The sequence below is a fragment of the Carassius carassius genome, chromosome 3, assembly GCF_963082965.1.
Source record: "Carassius carassius chromosome 3, fCarCar2.1, whole genome shotgun sequence".
NCBI lineage: Eukaryota > Metazoa > Chordata > Actinopteri > Cypriniformes > Cyprinidae > Carassius > Carassius carassius.
In genome coordinates, this window is record NC_081757.1 from 33760494 (window position 1) to 33782909 (window position 22416).

The 22416-nt window shown below is 39.2% G+C and overlaps 1 protein-coding gene across 7 annotated transcripts in view; it reads left to right on the plus strand.

Moving 5' to 3' along the window:
- LOC132124973 (collagen alpha-1(XXV) chain) overlaps positions 1-22416 on the plus strand; it is a 712477-nt gene that overhangs the window by 546013 nt on the left and 144048 nt on the right. For all 7 annotated transcript variants that reach the window (XR_009426824.1, XR_009426827.1, XM_059536150.1 and 4 more), the window contains 2 exons: positions 4327-4389; positions 5109-5177. Coding sequence is in view for 5 of the 7 variants with exons in the window: in XM_059536150.1 (XP_059392133.1) it covers positions 4327-4389; positions 5109-5177 (132 nt within the window). In the remaining 2 variants the exon portion in view is untranslated. The remainder of the gene's footprint in view (positions 1-4326; positions 4390-5108; positions 5178-22416) is intronic.

Consider the following 22416-nt stretch of genomic DNA (forward strand, 5'->3'; position numbering starts at 1 on the left):
AGAGCAATGGAGGGAATCCCCAAGCGTTTGGCCAGCCCAGCATCCATGAAATTGCCCTCTGCTCTGGAGTCAATAAATGCAGACAATTGATAAGCAGCCCCCTTGACCAGCGATGAGGCTTAAAACTCAAACTGACCACCAGAGGGCAATCAAGCTCTAGTAACGCTCACCTTCTGCTCTCCCTTGAGAGGTAAGCGCTGCCTAGCAGCTGGGTACACATCAGATATGTGACCAGCCTCTCCGCAGTAGAGACACAGTTGGCTGTCCAGGCAATGACATCACTCCCTCGACGTCAACCGCACTCTCCCAACCTGCAAAGGCTCATCCTCAGGGAAGTTGAGACGTTGAGATGGCATCTCACTAGACACTACAGACACAGCTCTTGTAATAGGCTTGAGATTAACCACACACCCTCGATGCCGGGAAAGGTTGATGAGTCCATCCATGCTCAAGGGTAATTCAAGGGAATAGATTTCATCCTTAATATGTTCGGCCAGACAGTGGAGAAAATTATCCCAAAGAGTCTTGTTGTTCCAGCCACAGGATGTTGCAAGGGTGCAAAACTTGATTGAGTAACTGGATTTTGAACCTTCTCCCTGCTGTAGCAGTGCCAAGGCTCGTGCTGCTTCAGTTCCCTGAGCTGAGCAATCAAACACATTGCGTAGTTCCTCAGAGAAACTCTCAAAAGGAGGAACAGCACTTCTGTTCATTATCCCATATGGCCATTCCCCATTCTCTCGCTTGACCCACCAAGAGCGTGATGGTGAAAGCTACCTTGTACCACTCTATGGGAAAACAGGAAGGCTGCAGCAAGAAAGTCAGAGAACTTTGGGACAAAAATGAGCGACATGTGTTAGGCTCACCCGAGTAAGGAGCATCGGCACATCTCATCCTCCTCTGCTGTGCATTATATTTGCCTCAGTAGATTCTGTGACTGGACAAGGAGAACAGTGGACTCAAAGGCAGAGGATTAGATGCAATGGAAAGTTTATTTCCTAAAGGTGAACAAACAAATAAAATGGTTACAAAAACAGCAAATCTTTAGGGTAATCCAACCCCAATTTGGTTTGCAGTGTGATGTGGAAGAAACAAGTTGATAATTGCTCAAGATTAAGAGATGAGCAAGGCAGATAACGTGCATTCCTTCTCTCTATGTGTCCTGTGGTGCAGGAAAGACAGAGGTCAGTGCAGCAGCTATTTTATACAATTTTATTTAAATGTATACTTTCATTGGAGCACCTAACCCTGCCCCTTCCCTACACCTACCCACTTCTGAACAATATACACTGAATAAAATTATAAACGCAACACTTCTCAAAGTTCTAAGACTTATTCTATGTACACAAGAGGTCTATTTCTCTCAAATATTGTTCACAAATCGGTCTAAATCTGAGTAAGTGAGCACTTCTCATTTGCTGAGATAATCCGTCCACCTCACAGGTGTTGCATATCAAGATGCTGATTAGACATTATGATTATTGCACAGGTGTGCCTTAGGCTGGCCACAATAAAAGGCCACTCTATAATGTGCAGTTTTACTGTATTGGGGAGTCCGAAAACCAGTCAGTATCTTGTGTGACCACAATTTGCCTCACGCATTGCAACACATCTCCTTCGCATAGAGCTAATCAGGTTGTTGATTGTGGCCTGTTGAATGTTGGTCCACTCCTCTTCAATGGCTGTGCAAGTTGCTGGATGTGGGCAGGAACTGGAACACACTGTTGTATACGCCGATCCAGAGCATCCCAAACATGCTTAATGGGTGACATGTCCAGTGAGTATGCTATTCTTATAATACAATATAATATTCTTATCTTATAATATTCTTATAATATAATGCAAGTCCCAGATGAGGACGACAAGCATGCAGATGAGCTTCCCTGATATGGTTTCTGACAGTTTGTGCAGAAATTCTTTGGTTATGCAAACCGATTGTTGCAGCAGCTGTCAGAGTGGCTGGTCTCAGATAATCTTTAAGGTGAAGAAGCTGGATGTGGAGATCCTGGGCCGGTGTTGTTACACGTGGTCTGTGGTTGTGAGGTCGGTTGGATGTACTCCCAAAATCTCTGAAACGCCTTTGGCAATGGCTTATGGTAGAGAAATGAACATTAAATTCACAGAAAACAGCTATAGTGGACATTCCTGCTGTCAGCATGCCAATTGCATGCTCCCTCAAAACTTGCGACATCTGTACTATTATGCTGTGTGATAAAACTGGACCGTTTAGAGTGGTCTTTTATTGTGGCCAGCCTAAGGCACACCTGTGCAATAATCATGCTGTCTAATCAGCATCTTGATATGCCACACTTGTGAGGCTGGATGGATTATCTCTGCAAAGGAGAAGTACTCACTAGCACAGATTTAGACAAATTTATGAATGATATTTGAGAGAAATAGACCTTTTGTGTAAATAGGAAAAGTCTTAAGTCTTTGATTTCAGCTCATGAAAAATGTGGGCAAAAACAAAAGTGTTGCATTTATAATTTTGTTCAGTCTAAATCACATAACAGGCAAATATATAAGTGTATTCACAGGTATTTATTGCAAAAACTGACCACAAACAAACAGTATAAAAGCATTACAAACAAGTCATATTGCTTTTAAAGTCTTTTGAAGCCATACAATGTTAAGGCTTCTTCTGGTAGTATTTAAAAAAAAAAAAATTTGTACACAGACTGTAGAACACAGGATTAGCTTTGCGGCTCTTTTGAAAGATTCAGCTCTTTTGGCTCGGCTCCCTTAGAAGAGCCAACTCTCATGGTTCCGAAATGGCTATTCATTTAGTATCACTCAGATCCTTCTATTTTAGCCCAAATTAAGCAAATGTGAATGGTTTGTGTGTTGGTAAGCAATTTTTATTTAGTGTTTTTATAAAGGACTAATTTTTATGCTTTTTTTTGTAAAAAAACTATTTAACTATTATTTAACCTTTTAATAAAACTTTTATTTAAAAACTAAACACAGAACCACAGCAAACAAATCAAATAAATAAATGCAAAAGTCTTAAAATCAAGACATTTTATAGTGCAGGTTGGCATTCAGAAATATCAGATTCCTTAACTTGGATGAGCTGATGCAATTCCTTATCTCTGTGAGGGGACCGATGCTGCAACAATGCAGTGTTTTCTTTCCTTAACCAACGTGCTTGCATTTAAATGCCAGCGTTTTAAATGACCTACCTAACTCCATCCAAGCAGCTGAATCCCTAGCCATCTTCAAGAATTGGTAAAAAAAAAAAAAAGAAAAATCTCTTCCATCTTTATTTAACCCTCTAACTCTAGCACACTCTATTCTAATAATTTTTTTTTTTTACTTGGCCCTTTTAGACTTGCACTTTCTTTTATATATATATATATATATATATATATATATATATATATATATATATATATATATATATATATATATATATATAGCACTTTGCGTATCATTGCTCTTTTGTTAATTTTGATTGCTTTCATTGTCCTAATTTGTAAGTCGCTTTGGATAAAAGCATCTGCTAAATGACTAAATATAATTTTAAGTAAACTGGTCTAAAATAGAAGGCTTCAGCTAAAAATTTGGCTATCCCCAACAGGAGTCTCTTCTCGTTCGCTACAAAGAATCATCTCTTAAGTCCAACGCAGGCCTGTTCGCTAATGACACATCACTATCGAAAATTAATCGTTTTGCCTTGGAAGACTTGGAATGTCAATACTTTTTAAATAAATGATAATTGAATTTGTATTTGCTGGTTATATCCTATGTTTTATTGACAAATGGTAGGTTTAGGGTCAGGGGTTGGGTTACATGCTCATAAATATTAATATAAATAAAACTGTTCTTACTGTTTACATTGAAAAATCACACCCCAACATATGCAATAATGACAATATTATTACTCAATATATAATTTAATTATAATGAAAAAAAATTCCCAGTACCTTTCGTGTTGGCATGTTTACATCAAGGGTTTCTTATTTAAAGCAATGGTGAACCCTGCACATCAAAAAATGTTACGCCGAGGTGTCCTGACCAAGCGTCAATATGTGATGAGTTGAGAGTGAGACATGTTGAATATATCAATGCTAGTACAAAGATACAGTGTATTATTTAGCACTGGATATTTAGCATTTCTCTAAATTCTTCCTCTTCTCCTGTAGTACAATGAATGCTTTTACATCAGTACAATTTTATATTATTCTTGGTTATCTTATGGTTTTATATATATATATATATATATATATATATATATATATATATATAGTATTCCATCTTTTTAATTTAGATACTTGACTTGAGTCCTAGTAATTTATAGACAGTTCCTTGTATTGCTTCTGTATGCAGGGTGAACCTGGATTCTTTGGGCCTCAAGGTGAGCCTGGGCTTCCAGGCCTGCCAGGAACTAAGGTGTGTTTGTAACACAGTCACTGATGATATATATATATATATATAACAGTTTAATGATGTGGTCATTTTCTGTGGTTTCAGTCAAATGTGTCAGTGATACAGTAGCTCTGTTAAGGACTGAAAGGTTAACACAACAAATGACTAAACAAGTGTGTTTAGTTTGTGTGGGAGCACATCTCTGCAGTCTACTCAGAAGAAAAAAAAGCTTAATTTAAACTATTTTTACAGACTTTATTACTTTACTAAACCAATGTACATGTTACACTAGTATTTGATTAAATAAGTAATATTTATATAAGAAGCAATGCACCTATGAAAAAATCTAATCAATGTCTTTCAAGATACAGCATGTGCTGTCATACTGCTCTCTACAGGAAATTTCGAAGAAATAGGTACATATGGAGAAAAGAGTGGTTTTAATGTAGTGAATCTTAGCTTTTTTTACTTCAAAGTCCCATTTGTCCAAGACAATATTTGAAAATAAATATTATGTATGATTGATGTATTGTATTCAATTAAGACTTTTAATATAACTAAATGTAAATAATTGTAACATTTATTAAAGACCATCTGGATGTTTACAGTGTACCATGGTCTCCTGGTTGAGAACCACTTTTTTTAAATCACTTTTGTAATATCAAAATGTGTACCTTTTAAGCTGGTTTTAGCTGGTCAAAAAAAAAAAAAAGCCTTCACTGTAGTAATAAATTATTTTGTAGGGAGAGAGAGGAGAACAAGGACCGCCTGGCAAGGGTGAACGTGGTGAGACAGGTCCAGCAGGACACAAGGTAAGAGGAGCAGTAAAGGTGCAGTAGTTGTTTAAGGAAGAGAAAAGTCATTAATGTTGAGAAAAGTCTCAATGTCACAGTGAGCAGATAATGTCCAGTATACCGCACAGATATGTATACACTTTAAAAAAATAAATAAATAAAAATTAAGGATACACTTAAATCACATACACAATGAAATATTCAAGAAAATGAAAATCTTTATTTAAATACATTGTGTAATGGTGGGCCTACCAAATCTGGTGTTTTCATGCAAATGGTAATAAAGCTTCATGATGCTAGGCTGTAAGCAGAGGTCTCACTAGCGGATTCCACAAAGGAGCAGATACCGGTCATGCTGCTGGGTTGTTACCCTTCTATGGCCCTGTCCAGCTTTTCTGATAAAACGGCCCATCTCCTGGTATCTTCTCCATGCTTTTGAGACAAGTGCAAGAAGACACACAAAACTTCCTTGCAATAGAATGTGTTGTGCCATCCTGGAGGAACTGGCCTACCTGTGCAACTGTAAATGAAATGTGTATACTGTAAATTAGAAAAATGTTGGGAATGACCAAAAGTTTATGTGGGGTTTAAATATACTCATCTAAATTGCATATTATGGCGTCATTAATCCTCATTTCAAACAATCAGAAAAAGAAAACAGGCAAAAGTAGTAAATTATTACTATATAACTATATAACTATACTATATAAACATTCAAAAGAGTTTAAAGCATTCAAACACAAGATATGGGGAAGTTCAAGTGAGTAGGCTACTCACGTGCTGTGTTCTGTGCGCACGCAGAAAGCTGCGTCTCATGGACGGCAACACCGAACTGTGCTCTCCTAATGAAATTTGCATCCTCCAAATGCAAACAAATACAAATTGCAGTTTAAACAAACAGAAAAAGATGTGAAAGAACCCTGTGTGTGGGGGGGTGGGGGTGGTGTTCGGGAGTGTCAGAGGGCAGAGATCATTAAGGAAAAAGCTGTTCCTGAATCTGCTGGTCCTTGTCTGGAGGCTCCTGAAGTGCCTCCCGGAGGGCAGTTTATGGTCAGGTCGAGAGGAGTCCTTAAGAATGCTGCAAGCTCGACGTAGGCAGCGGTTTCTCTGGATGTCCTCAATAGCAAGAAGTGGTGTCCCTGTGATGCGTTGGGCGGTTTTCACCACCCTCTGCAGTGCCTTGCGGCCAGCCATTGAGCAGTTCCCATACCAGACTGTGATGCAACGGGTCAGGGTCACGATGCTCTCGATCGCACACCGGTAAAAGTTCACCAGGATGGCTGAAGACAGCTGGTTCTTCTTCAGTGTCCTGAGGAAGAAGAGGCGCTGGTGAGCCTGGACCAGGCTGGAGGTGTTTGTGGTCCAGGACAGGTCCTCTGAGATGGTAGTTCCCAGGAACTTGAAGCTGGAGACACATTCAACAACCATCCCGTTAATGTGGATGGGGTCGTGCGTGCTGCCTTTGAAGTCCACAATGAGCCCCTTTGTCTTGCTGGTGTTAAGGAGCAGGTTATTGTCAGCGCACCATTTGGCCAAGTGCTGTACCTCCTCCCTGTAGGCAGTCTCATCATTGTCGCTGATGTACTTGTAACTTGATGGAATTTGATCCATGCACAGGCTTGTAGTCATGGGTGTAGAGGGAGTAGAGGAATGGGCTCACACAGCCCTGTGGTACGCCGGTGTTGAGTGTGATGGTGGTGGAGCAGGTGTGGCCTGACCGAACATGCTGAGGTCTGTTGGTCAGAAGTCCATAATCCAGTTGCAGAGGGAGGTGATAATGTCCAGGTCTCCAAGTTTTGTGGTCAGCTTGGAGGGAATGATGCTGAGCTGAAGTCAACAAACAACATCTTTACATATGTGTTGTTATTGTCCAAGTGTGTGAGTGCAGAGTGCAACACTGTGCATACTGCATCCTCTATGCTCCTATTTTTACGTCAGGCAAATTGGTGTGGGTCCAGCGTGGGTGGGAGGCAGTCTTTGAGATGTCCTATTGTCATGAAAAGTGTTCCTCTACCTTCAGCTTGTAGCAGTACTTGGCCTTTTTGATGCCCCTTTTCAGATTAGCCTTGGACTTACTGTAGGCCTGAGCATCATCTGATTTGAAGGCAGTGTTGCAGGCTTTTAGCAGAAGTAGCACCTCCTTGTTCACCCACGGCTTCTGATTAGGGTATGTTGTGATCTGTTTTTCTTTTTTAACACTGTCAGTGGTGGTGTTGATGTAATCCAGTACAGACGAGGTATAGATATCAAGGTCCGTGTGAGAGCCACAGGCAGCCTGAGAAGCAAACATACTCCAGTACGTGTATTTAAATCTGTCCTGAAGTAAATAGTCTGCTCCAGTTGGCCACACTTTGATGGTCCTCACTGATGGCATCACACGGTTGATGAGGGGTGAATACTTAGGGGTGAGAAACAAAGAAAGGTGATCAGACTGTCCGAAGTGGGGGATAAGGGGTCACGATGTAAGCTCCATCAATGTTTGTTATATATATATACATATTTTACACTATTTAAAAATAACAGTATGTTTGCATTTAAATGTAGATAGATGCTGTTTATACTTAGTGGAAATAATGGTAGATACTCTACAGCAGGGTTCCTCAAAACTTACTCTGGAGGGCCAATGCACTGCAGAGTTTAGCTCCAACCTTGATCAAACTCACCTACCTGTGATTTTCTAATGATCTCGAAGACACTGATTAGCATGCTCAGGTGTGTTTGATTAGGGTTAGAGCTAAACTCTATAGGAAAGTAGATCTTGTGGGCCAGATTTAAGGATCCCTGCTTTATTGGCTGCATTATAAAATCAGTATGCAATAGTTAAAATTAGAATATTTATTAAAGTCATCAAATGGCTGCTGCCTTATGGGATTATTAGTCCTCTCTACACTTACCATAACCCAAATATGTATCAAATAGCTATTTTTTATTTGCACATTTCCCATGAATGTTTTATCCATTTTATTGAAAATAAATGCATTCTATATGACTGGGAAAAATAAGATGACTGAAGTTGGTTAAAGCTCGATTTGAACTCGGATCAACTGTATCTAAACTTGCTGATGTGCATTTTTGTCACTATGCCACTGACGTGGACAGGAGCTACATGATTCCAATTGGATGTATATGCTACATATAATATATATCTAAATAATTTATATATTGCATTTAAATTGTATATTTACAGTAGCGTGCAGTGGGCTTTCAGTCAGGGCCTTCAGTAAGCACTGGCAGCGCCAGGGGGGTCCCCCGGTTTTACCCCCCACCATCTTCCTGATTAAATATATATATATATATATATATATATATATCTGGGATAAAGATTAAAAAATGTTTCTCTTCAAACTACGCAGAACAATAATAAATAATGATTATTTCTACATTTATTCATACACTGAACCGAGAACCGTATGGAAGTAAAATAATGACTTATGTCTTTGAAACAGAAAAAGCATGCTGGATAGCACTATCTGAAAAAATAATGCATTGAATTAACAGTACTTGCATTTTAATGCCTTGTATTTCCAGGGCTTGCATCTTTAGGTCCTGCAATTTAATATAGTTTTTCGTTTAAGCTGTGAATAATTTAAATAAAAAATATTTCACACACTTTTTCATCATTAAAAAATCTATAATTCATATTCACGTTCCAAATTGGTTAAAATTTGGCAGATAATTCGCCCTTTCACATCCGGGAGCTGCAGGAATAGCAGTAGAGCACAGAGACATGATCTCCATCTGCTGTCAGTCGCTCACCAGCAGGTGGTGCAAGCGGCTGTTAAATAAGGCCAAAGCAACAGGTGGATTAAGTAATACAGTTACAAAAACTGATCTGCAGAAATTAAGCAAGCGCTAAGTAGAAGTTTTGATTATCGGGGCATGTGGAAAAGCTGATTGTGCGTATGTTTATTTCAAAATCTTAGCTGTTACCAAGTAAGCAGCATTCAAAGGAGATTATAATGGTGTTTTACCCAACGCTGAATTACAGAACTAACATTACATCTAAGGAAGACATATATTGCTTTCGGTTGTTTAGTTCTCATAACTTTGTGTCATGGCTTGTGCGTCGCTGTGCTGTAATGCTGGGGATCCCCTCACGTCACACTCCAGGATTCCCCAATGACTGTTCCCAAGTTATGTTCTGTCGAACAATGTATGTATTAACTTCCGATTGGATTCTATTGGTAATAGGCACTTAACGTTACCTAACGCTAAAAGTAAGTTTCGTGCGTCTAACAAGTGCTTTTTCGAACTTCTTTCTGATCTGAATATTAAGTTATGTGAGAAACACTTGAGTTGAGGGAGGTAAATAGTCTAACTAACGTTAGCTAGCTACGATTTCAGTACAGTACTATCAAAGGTCCTTGCTCCTTCTCAATTCTCTGGATTTAAGGACACACTACAACCAATAGTACAATAGCAATGTTAAATCTTACTTGTGAAAAGTAATCCCGAGCCGTACTTGCGATGGTCTGCCAATTAGAACAGGAAAATGCTGCACAGTGCTCTGGCATTTTAACTGCTGCTACGCAACGAAACTAGGAGTACGACTGGTTCAAGATGGCGGCCGCAAATCTCGTCGCCCAGCGGCCAATAGGGCGTCTACCTATATGATGTCTATGGTCTGGTCCGTGTACGTTTTGACCATTTCATTTCCTATTTAGAATTCAATAAAGAATTTGTTTAAAAAAAAGATTCAAAGCCCTTTACATTCTTTGCATGTGATTTATCAACACCTAGTACATCTTAAAATATACAGCTAATGAAAAATAAAAGTTCCAGATGGACAGACATTAAATGCATAAACCAGGTAGGAGGTAGGTTGAAAAAACCAGATTGGGAAGTTTTAAGTAGTTGTACAGCTTGAAGTGTGAAGTTTATTCTTGTACAGTCATGGCCAAAAGTTTTGACAATTACATAAATATTAGTTTTCAAAAAGTTTGCTGCTAAACTGCTTTTAGATCTTTGTTTCAGTTGTTTCTGTGATGTACTGAAATATAATTACAAGCACTTCATACGTTTCGAAGGCTTTTATCGACAATTACATGACATTTATGCAAAGAGTCAGTATTTGCAGTGTTGGCCCTTCTTTTTCAGGACCTCTGCAATTCGACTGGGCATGCTCTCAATCAACTTCTGGGCCAAATCCTGACTGATAGCAACCCATTCTTTCATAATCACTTCTTGGAGCTTGTCAGAATTAGTGGGTTTTTGTTTGTCCACCCGCCTTTTGAGGATTGACCACAAGTTCTCAATGGGATTAAGATCTGGGGAGTTTCCAGGCCATGGTCCCAAAATTTCAACATTCTGGTCCCCAAGCCACTTAGTTATCATTTTTGCCTTATGGCACGTTGCTCCATAATGCTGGAAAATGCATTGTTCTTCACCAAACTGTTGTTGGATTGTTGGAAGAAGTTGCTGTTGGAGGGTGTTTTGGTACCATTTTTTATTCATGGCTGTGTTTTTGGGCAGAATTGTGAGTGAGCCCACTCCCTTGGATGAGAAGCAACCCCACACATGAATGGTGTCAGGATGCTTTACTGTTGGCATGACACAGGACTGATGGTAGCGCACACTGTTTCTTCTCCGGACAAGCCTTTTTCCAGATGCCCCAAACAATCGAAAAGGGGCTTCATCGGAGAATATGACTTTGCCCCAGTCCTCAGCAGTCCATTCACTATACTTTCTGCAGAAGATCAATCTGTCCCTGATGTTTTTTTTGGAGAGAAGTGGCTTCTTTGCTGCCCTTCTTGACACCAGGCCATCTTCCAGAAGTCTTCGCCTCACTGTGCGTGCAGATGCGCTCACACCTGCCTGCTGCCATTCCTGAGCAAGCTCTGCACTGGTGGCACTCCGATCCCGCAGCTGAATCCTCTTTAGGAGACGATCCTGGCGCTTGCTGGACTTTCTTGGACGCCCTGAAGCTTTCTTTACAAGAATTGAACCTCTTTCCTTGAAGTTCTTGATGATCCTATAAATTGTTGATTTAGGTGCAATCTTAGTAGCCACAATATCCTTGCCTGTGAAGCCATTTTTATGCAAGGCAATGATGGCTGCACGCGTTTCTTTGCAGGTCACCATGGTTAACAATGGAAGAACAATGATTTCAAGCATCACCCTCTTTTTAACATGTCAAGTCTGCCATTCTAACCCAATCAGCCTGACATAATGATCTCCAGCCTTGTGCTCGTCAACATTCTCACCTGAGTTAACAAGACGATTACTGAAATGATCTCAGCAGGTCCTTTAATGACAGCAATGAAATTCAGTGGAAAGGTTTTTTTGGGATTAAGTTAATTTTCATGGCAAAGAAGGACTATGCAATTCATCTGATCACTCTTCATAACATTCTGGAGTATATGCAAATTGCTATTATAAAAACTTAAGCAGCAACTTTTCCAATTTCCAATATTTATGTAATTCTCAAAACTTTTGGCCACGACTGTACACAGATATGGCATATTCATGGCAGTACACATGAAATTCATATTTGCCACTTAAACTATTGTAAACAGAAATCTTGTCGCCCCCTCTAGTGGAAATTAAGTGTTAAGGCCTTTATTGTTCGGGTAACAAAAGTCACTAGGATTTTTTGGGAAGTTAAGTCTGACATACAGCAACGCGAGTCTGAATTTGGTGAAACATTAAAGTTCTAGTCGGTGTCAATTACAATAAATAATGATAATGTTTAAATATATGTTGGCTTTCTCAAGCACAACAACGAATACAAAGAAGAGAAACATCATTCAATTTAGTATGTAATAAAACTAATATTACTAATTTATTTCATATATTTAACTATATTTACACAATTATTTATTAATGTCACACACACATACCTAGTGCTTTTAGACTTAAAGGCATGTTGCAGGGTTAATTTTTTTTTTTACAAATTTGTCCAATTTGCTTGTTGGTAATAAACATTTAAACTGTTATCCATTGTATTTTATGTTGTTGGGTATCACAAAACGGAATATAATACGAAAAAGTAGGTACTATCTTACAGCGGTCTCCTTTCCCGCACAATGCATTGCATCATGTCACGTTGTGGAGAGAATTTACCAAAGCCAGCATTGAGAGTGACTAGAGAGACGAGTAGTAGACGAGAGTATTCAGATAGCGCAGATTATAGATAAATAGATAAATACATAGATATACATATATAGATAGACTACATATATAGATAGATAGACAGACAAATAGATAGAGAGATATCGTCCAACAGCAACCAAAACGCACTCACTTCCCTACAGCACAAGCTTTTCAGCGCAGTTTCCATGGGACGGCACCCACACAAGCACCTGCCAAACACATCGACAGACATGCAGGTACGTTTGCAACAACATTTTCACCGGAGGAAGAGATAAACGCTTAGAAACGCCCACATAGCTAGCATGATGCCTTCTACTTCTAGATGACAAAAACAAAGTTTACCAGTTCTACGACACTATGACAAAGGTTACCGGTACTTATCTGAACTAATGTCATGATCACTGCCACTAGATATAAAGAAAATGTAAATTTTTTTCACTCGGTGCTACTCGATGACAGTAAAAAAAAAAAAAAAAAAAAAAAAAAAAAAAATATATATATATATATATATATATATATATATATATATATATATATATATATATATATATATATATATATATACACTATATGTGTGTGTGTATATATATATATATATATATATATATATATATATATACACTATATGTGTGTGTATATATATATATATATATATATATATATATATATATATATATATATACATACATATATAAACTTTCTGAGCGCAAGGAATTGTAACTAGATTATTTAATTTATTGCAACGTTACATTGACCTAAAATCGTTTTTTCAATGTGTACCACTTGCATAAACACTGCATCCATAGGCAGTATTATTCGTAGGGGCTGCCATCGTTGTTTCGCGTGCTGTGTGACCTCCGAACTCGGAGTACATCGATCTAGTATGAGACACGAGCTCACGGGTGGGAAGTCACGGGTTTGATTGCCGTTCCAGTGCACTTTCACAGGTTTAAGGTTGGAAAAACATGGGTTACGGGTTGCCTGGAACGCGGCATCATACTAGGCTGAGGCTACCTTTCCTCGCCTTCTCCCCAACGTGACGTCATCACTGAGTTGCGTAAAAAACGTTAATACAGCCCTGTTCAGAGGGAGTGTCAGCCACGTTAAAAAAGTTAACTGCTTAAGTCATTTGTGGATTAATGCTTATTGGAGATGCGAAACTGTTTCAAACTATTCAGTTCGATTTGGTGAACTGGTTCAAAAAGATCCGGTTACATCGAATGATTCGTTCGCGAACCGGATATCACTAAACTGCAGTGTTTTGAAATCTCACACAACAGACATGGAAGATAAGACAATGCTGAATAAAGTCATAGTTTTTGCTGTTTTTGGACCAAAATGTATTTTCGATGCCTCAAAAAATTCTAACTGACCCTCTGATGTAACATGGACTATTTTGATGATGTTTTTCTTACCTTTCTGGACATGGACAGTAGACCGTACACACAGTTTCAATGGAGGGACTGAGAGCTCTCGGACTAAATCTAAAATATCTTAAACTGTGTTCCGAAGATAAACGGAGGTCTTATGGGTTTGGAATGACATGAGGGTGAGTCATTAATGACATAATTAAAATTTTTGGGTGAACCAACCCTTTAAAGTTTGAGCATATTGTTTGCAAACTGCAATTGATTAATTAATTAAAAACTATGTAGTTGATATGCTGTGTTGTTTTTGTTGTTTAGTAGCAGTAATATGCAGTTATTAGCCGTGTCCACTGTATTTTTTGTTGGTTTTTATGAGACCCCCCTTGGAATGACCAGGACCCCACATTGCCCCCCCCCAATTTAAATTGTCTGGAGCCGCCACTGGCTGAAACTATACGCCTTGTTACTGGGAAACCAGATAAAACCTCTTCCACACACACAAAGTGAGTTGCTTCTCTTCACTTGCGGTTCCCTGGAGACACCCATCACCTGGGAAACCTAGCGACCAGTTCTGGGGGTTGTATGATCTTCTGGCAGTTTTCAGCAACTTTGTTGATTCACTTCAGAGCAGTCAACCGATGGATGAAACGACTAAGCTTTCACTCCTTAACAGGACTTCAACAGGAATCAATGCATTATACATGCACCGGGATACTTTACTCAGCACCTACAGGACCAATGCAAGTAACCGCTTATTAACTATTTAGTTGCGTTTTTAGGCTTTGTCCCCTTTTAATTAAGATGATGTGATTTTTGATGATTCTTAACAGGTTGTGCTTATGCGCTCGAGCGCAACCTCTCTCTATGGTGTGCTCTCCCTCTCTCTCCCCATTGCACTCTCTCTGTCTCTATCCATGCCTTCCTTGCGTTGGCATCTAGGTTTAATGTGTGTATGTTAGTGTCTCGTCAGATGCATGTTCCTCTGTAGTGTAGTTTAATAAACATCAATATGTATTCACACTTGGTTGTCTCTGTTTGCTGCTCAAAGGACAAGGTCATTTTAGAATTCCGGTTTTGTTACGTGCCTTGGGAGCAATGTATTAGTAGTAAAATAATTTTTTGTGGCCAGATAAATAATTGTACTTAGTCAATAAACAATAAATGTCCAGCGGATGAACAAATCATTTTATTGTACTATTAATGCTATAAAGTAATTCCTGAAGATTAATATAGTTAATAATAAGCCATTATGATTAATTATGTTCATCTAACTATGAGCTAATTTACTACAGAAGTGGTGGAGAATTTAGGGCAACATTTTAAACCCAGTTCTGTGAGCAGACTCAGTAACCGTGGTGTGTTTCTTATGTGTGTTTATTCAAACCAAGACTACTATCCAACCATGTGTTCTTGTAAATTAATGTGTAGGCTACACATGCCCACATTCCGAGCCGTAACAGTTCTCCAGTTCCTCACTGAGAAACCAACCACTGGTAATGACTTAAGTTAACTGCAGTCTATAAAATTTGACCCTATAAAACAGCTAAACCTTTTATAGTGTGTCTCAATGCAATTTTAACCACCCTGAATTGAGCAAAAAAAAATCTTTTAGCATGAAGAAGATAGCGAGCAATGTTCCTCACCTATCTTAATATTAAGGCCTTAAGCGTTATGTATTAAGGGGTTTAACCATTAACATACCTAACTAATGTGTGCCCTCTTGCCAGACCACGGCGCAAAATTAATCTTAGAATACTGCAGGTCAGTGTCAGATTAATGATAACCTGGAGTCTTAAAATCTCAATCAAAATTGATGAAACAATCGCATAAGTCCCATTTATCTGGCATAGAAATCCCAGAGGCAGCATGTATAAATAGTTTTATACTAAAGTTATCTTATATTGGATGATGAAACCCCCACTTTCAGTTTTAAATGCATAACTCTTAAGTCTGACGAAGAAACCTCAATTTTAGCGGCATGAATTAAACTACATGGCGAGGAATCCCCAATGGCAGTGATATTAAAACTGGGTGATAAAGAAATCTCGCTGCAGTGTATTTACTTTTAATAGTGATTTGAGCGATGTTCCTCATCTCCCTAAATTAAGGCTTTCCTTTAACCATTGCATATCATTGTAGTCATTGAAGTGATGCAATTGAATAGCGAATTAATGGTTTAATTCTAGCCTAGCTAACTAGTAACTTGCCATTGTCTGTGAAGTGAATGTGCTGTTTTGATTTGTGAATTAAGTTATATGCAATATGTCATAACTGACGGCGCATGATTTTCCCATGCAGATTTACAGCAGTGCAAGTTCTGCTCCACTTGCAAGTGTTGTAAGCTTGCATCGATCAGTCAGCATCCCAATTAAAAATCGATTGGCCCACCGACAGTCAGACCAAGCCACAGCGAAGCAAGTTGGATTAATGCTTCCTGCAGTCGAGGCCACCATCTCCATGCCGGAGCATGCCATTTTCCCCCGACCTCTACATCGAGGTGTCGAGGTCATGGGCTAAGTCTTTCTCAGCCTGCCTCTTCATCCCTGCTTCAGACTACTATGGAAATGTGGCAGGGTTGATTGAGCGCGGTTACAGGGCGATGCCCCGGGTTGAACAGATGCTAGCCGGCTATCTGTCCCCAGGTGGCATCATCCCTGAAGGCTCCTGCGCTGCCCTCCAAGCCGGTTCATGCCGGTGCGTATCTGCAACACTATGTCTGTGTTACAGGAGTACCAGGCAGACCTGCTTAAGGAGCTGGATGAGGACGAGGAGTTTAGCTCAGAGACCATCGCAGCGCTGAGGAGAACCGCTGATCTTGCTCTCCGCGCAACAAAGAAGACCGCCCGTGCCATTGGGCAGTCGTGAATCGAGAAATGATTCAGCATCGATTCAGAGATTTTCCGAATGCATTGCGATTCTTTCTTGAATCGGTTCTGAGCTTAGTTTTGAACAGCAGATGGCACTGCATGCTTTAGAAATACCCGTACTGTGCTCGTTTCCAAATCATTACACACACTTGAACCTAAAATAATCATTCATAAAATTTGAAAAGGTTGAAGCGAATTACAAATGTGTTCACAGTGGGCTGTGTTTACATTAATCTTGAATCATAAAAGCATTCTAAGATGAAGTGAAATTACATGATTCAGCCAAATGTACAAGCACTCTTTAGCACTCTTCTTCATGAGCATTTGAGTGTGCGTATAAAAAACTAGATTAGAGCACCATCTGCTCTTAAAATCTAAGCTCAGATTCAAATCCAGAAGAGTCGCGATGCATTCTGAAAATCTAAGAATCGATCCACGAATCAATTCTGCATCGATTTATCATCCCAGCCCTACTCCTGATCTACTGCACCTGAGCGAAATGGATGGACAACAACCTGAACTGGCAGACAGACCATGATCAAACCAAGGGGATCCCTGCAGACACACACACCATGTGGACCCACAGACCCCAACAAGCTGGCCAGAGACATTAAACTGTCAACCTAAATACTGCAAAAGGCCACAACACTTGTCTACTTGCAAAACAGGGACTTTTATGCTTGAACTCTGCCAATCTGCTCAGGATCACCCCAGCCTTGAGGCAAACAACATCATGTACTAGCAGACTGAAACTGTCAAAGTGGATTACAAAAACTACAAGAATGAGTCTACTACAACAATGAGTCTATAGCAGATGACAGAACAGGCAACAACGTAGGAAGGATTCAACTCCAGAACCTTCGCTTCACCCGAAAATCCACAGTACATTGGCCTACAGAGAACACAGCACTGCCTCCATAGTTAAAATCCTGCCTAACTCTGCACAGTACCCAGAACTGACTCTGGAGAGCACATGGGCCAGCAGGAAAAGATCCTGAGGACATTAAAGGAATTGATCCTGAGAGTGGCCTCACCAACAGGACAAACAGGATCAGACCAGCAGACTCCTATTAACTATGAGCGGCATGAGAAACCAACAACCAACAAGAATGCCCTCCTACTAAGAGAAATGCCCAGCTCTCGGCCAACAGTCTCTCACCACAGACATCCATCCTAAAGTCAGACGGTCATGGCACCCAGACAGCACATCAGCAGACAGCTGACCACCCACGACAGGCCAAAATAAAGACACAACCAACTCCCCTGCATCTGACCATCAGCTCCAAGAGACTATACATCCCGTTTACACAACACAAATGGACATGTGCCCTCTTTTCACCAACGTAGACCCGCTGTATTGTTTTGAGCCCCAATGGACTTTAAGCATTCATAGAATTGGGCTCAAGTGCGGGAACGTTCACCTTTCCAGCCAGCCAACTCTTCTGAAGTGCACTGCCAGGTCACAAAGATCAGGCCTGACATCTCAGCTGGTCGCGAGAACCCAGTCTCAAGGTCAGACCAGCCCACTACCCAGATCTTTTCTAACCAGCCAATGACCACAGGGCCAGCCATTCCATCACCAAGTAATGGCATCACCCAGCCACTTCAGCTGATGGCTGCACCTCCAGGATGGTCCAACTCCTTTCAGCATACCACACAAACCGTTTTTATTAAAGCGTTAGTCCACCCAAAAATGAAAATTATGTCATTAATAACTCACCCTCATGTCGTTCCAAACCAGTAAGACCTCCATTTATCTTCAGAACAGAGTTTAAGATATCTTAAATTTAGTTTGAGAGCTCTCAGTCCCTCCATTGAAACTGTGTGTACGGTATACTGTCCATGTCCAGAAAGGTAAGAAAAACGTAATCAAAGTAGTCCATGTGACATCAGAGGGTCAGTTAGAATATTTTGAAGCATCGAAAATACATTTTGGTCCAAAAAAAGCAAAAACTATGACTTTATTCAGCATTGTCTTCTCTTCCGTGTCTGTTGTGAGAGAGTTCAAAACAAAGAAGTTTGTCATATCTGGTTCGCGAACGAATCATTCGATGTAACCAGATCTTTTTGAACCAGTTCACCAAATCGAACTGAATCGTTTTATACGGTTCGTGTCTCCAATACGCATTAATCCACAAATTACTTAAACTGTTAACTTTTTTAACGTGACTGACACTTCCTCTGAGTCAGAATAAACCAATTTCCCAGAGTAATTCATGTACTCAAACCCTACACTGACTGAACTGCTGTGAAGACCGAACTGAAGATGAACACCGAGCAGAGCCAGATGACGAACGAACATGCCCACTGCCATTGGAGCGATCACGACCACTGGAGCGATTCTCGTTCTCGAGTCAAGAACCGGTTGCAGCAGTTTTCGGATCACCAGTACACTAAACTGAGAACCGTTTCTTTCGGACGCATCCGATTTGAGAACCGATGAACTGATGATACTGCGCATGCGTGTCATTTTTCAAGTATTTTGTTAAACATCGGAAAGTGTGATAAAATAACTATATATATATATATATATATATATATATATATATATATATATATATATATATATACATATAATTTTTTTTTTTTTTTTTTTTTTTAAGATGAATGTTTCTAATCTGTATATTGTAGTTTATGTATAGGCCAAAGGGGTTTTCAGGGAAGTTGGACAATAATTAAGACTCTAAAGACTCTATTTTTAATAGGAATAAGGGATGATTTATGAAATATCTGTACTGTATTTATAGTTTATGATGACACATTCACAAATTGAGTTTGTAGTAAACAGAATTTGAACACGAGTAGATCGTGGTGGTTAGAGCGGTTCTCGTTCTTGAGTCAAGAACCGGTTGCATCGGTTTTCGGATCATCAGTACACTGTTTCTTTCGGACGTGTCCGATTCGAGAACTGAGGAGCTGATGATACTGCGCATGCGTGATTCAGCATAAAGGCGACTGAATCACAGTTCGTCTGAACCGAACTGATTGTTTTGGTGATTGATTTTAAACTGATTCTGTGCTAATGTTATGAGCGCGGGTAAACTGAGGGCTTGAATGAAGGGCAATCTGGCGAAACATAAGTTTATTTAATAACAAATACATCGCAATGGATTATGTATAGTAAGTGGATCATGGTTTCTGCGCTGATGACACCTAATTTATTTACTTTATATACTTTATATATTTGAATGTTTGATAAACTTGACGCCATTACATCATCGCCAATGACATCATTACGTCGAGCGTAAAAGAACCGGTGAACCGTTTTTTTTTCAACCGGTTTATTGAATCGAACCGTCCGAAAGAACCGGTTCGCAGAAATCAAACTTCCCATCACTACACCTTACTTTGTAAATCATTTTGATTTTTGAAGGCACATTAGCAATTTGCATTGTTCTAAACAAAATCAGCAAATTGCCAGCAGGCGGCACATTTGGACAGTTTGTATGATGTCCTTACATTTGAATGTCCTTAGATTTTAGTGACAATGACTATTATTGTCGATTATATTTTTGGTGGGGGAATGACACGTCATATTCACACATTCTTCAATAGGTCATTTTTAGTAGCATGAAAAAGGATGGTTATCCAATTAGGGATTTAAACATACAGAACCGAGCAACAAACATTCCTGATTAATGACTGATGATTCCACTGCATCTCGCGGACTACACCACGAATGAGTTCTAGTATACATCTTTATGATGACGGTATTCGAGAGAGTCCAGTCCAGTGAGCGCATGATCTTAACACATCTGTAGCATTCGACACCGTGTGTGATTAGTTATAATGCCAATAATACCTACCCTAAAGCTGGGGAACACTGCATTTAGATTGTTTGCATTGTGAGCCGATCTTAAACGTATCTCACCATTTCACTTTTCATTTTATTCGAGACAGTCTTAAGATTTAGTTTAACTGAGCAGGGAAATATATATATATATATATATATATACTAGGGGTGTAACGGTCACAGTTCGGTACGTACCTCGGTTTTAAAGTCACGGTTCGGTTCATTTTCGGTACAGTAAGGGAAAGAAATGCAAACATTAAACTGCATGTTGTTAATTACTATAAACTTTTTTAACAATTTGTTTACAATAATAAAATATATTTAATAAAATATGTATAAAATAAAAAAAAGAATAAGAAATAAAATACTGCTGCAAAGTTCTCCACTAAATAAAATACTCTCAGTCTCAAACCAATATCATATAATAAAATATAATGAAAAATATAAATAAATAACTATGATTACAGTGCAGCATTACCAATCCCAGCTTGTAGGCCTGCTTATATTTAAAAAATATATATAACTTTTCCAAAGTGTAAAGTGCAGCATCAACAGTTTCAGTTTTTAGACCTGCTCAGATTTCGTTATTGCGTTGGACCGATCTGAATTAAGAGCAAAGGTCTGTTTAAATACCGACTGGAGCTGCGTTTGAATTACAATCGTTTTTTCCTAGTTGTAGTGATGTTCACACTCGCGTGATGCCTTTTGAAAACCTTAGCTGTGTGGCGGCTGCTTCGCGTTTTCTGTGTCTTTACACACCAGAATCGTGCCTGACACGGCGCTGGCGAGCTGCTGCTACTCTAGGTGACATAGAGGGAGGCCGTCGACAGACCAGGCTCTTGTCTTCATGACAACAATATCTATACTTCATGTTGAGCATAAATTTAAAGCCTACTGATAAAGGACACCGTCAACAGTATTGACGGCAAAATAGACTATGTTTGACAGGTGCAATATTTGAAAATCGATAATTATTAATTTATTTTTTAAATTACATTTATATTTGAATATATGTCAACCTATAGACTTTCAAAATCAAGTAATAATAATAAAAAATATACTGCTGGACCTACAGTACTAATGATCAATAAAATAAAAAAGTTTTTTACTGATTACTAAATACAAAGTCTTTAAGGAGGAGACAGTGTGCAGAAGAAACTATTAAAGACTGTGTGTTCCAGAAACTCTCAAATGGGAGCAGTGGGCTTTAGGTAGTAGTTTTCATATATAAAGAAAAGTTTGAAACACAGATCGACTGCTTGTAGTATCGAATTCTGTTCCATCGCCTCCCCGTTTAAAATAATAAAAACTAGGGAGGAGTTTTCCTTGTCACCAAGCACCAGGACATGTGGATTCTGGCTTGCCTCGTGATTCAAGTACAGCACTAATTAGTGCCAACCTTAAAAGAATAAAAAAAAAAAAAACAGTTAACATGCATTGTGATATTTCATTGATACACTCACTTTACAAATGAGTGAATTTAAATGAGTTAACAGCTATAGCGAATTTAAATCGGTTAAAGTGATAATTCACCCAAAAATTTAAATTCTGTCATATTTTTTTTTTCAAAATATCTTCTTGGAACGATTTGTATTGTACAAAGTGTGTCTTATACTAAATAAATAAAGGTGACTTGACTACACAACTGTATTCTGAAATAATTAGTTCATTTGGGCCCATTTGAAAATCGATAATTAATTTATATTTTACATTACATTTATATCTGAATATATGTAAACCTATAGACTTTCAAACATCAAAGTGTCATGAATTAATATGTATTTGTGTACAAAATGACATATAAACATATTTTCCTATCCTATTTTGCCTGGAAACGCTTCCAACACGCTTACGTGTCACGTGAAAAATAGGCATCGGTTCTATTTCTAGCATGCACGCGTTTTCCACGCAGCTCGAGCCGCGCCTGAGACGCGCATCTCACGCAGGCAGTCTGCAAGCTCTAACCTGTTAACATGGGAGCCGAATTAAAGACACACGCCACGCAGCTGAGACGCTTGCGCCACGCATCCAGTGTGTCGCCGGCCTGACACGCAGCCGAAACGCCACGCAGCCAGTGTGTCACCGGCCTTAGAATCAGCTGCAGGGCGGGATTTGTGCTGAACGCGGAGACTACCGCC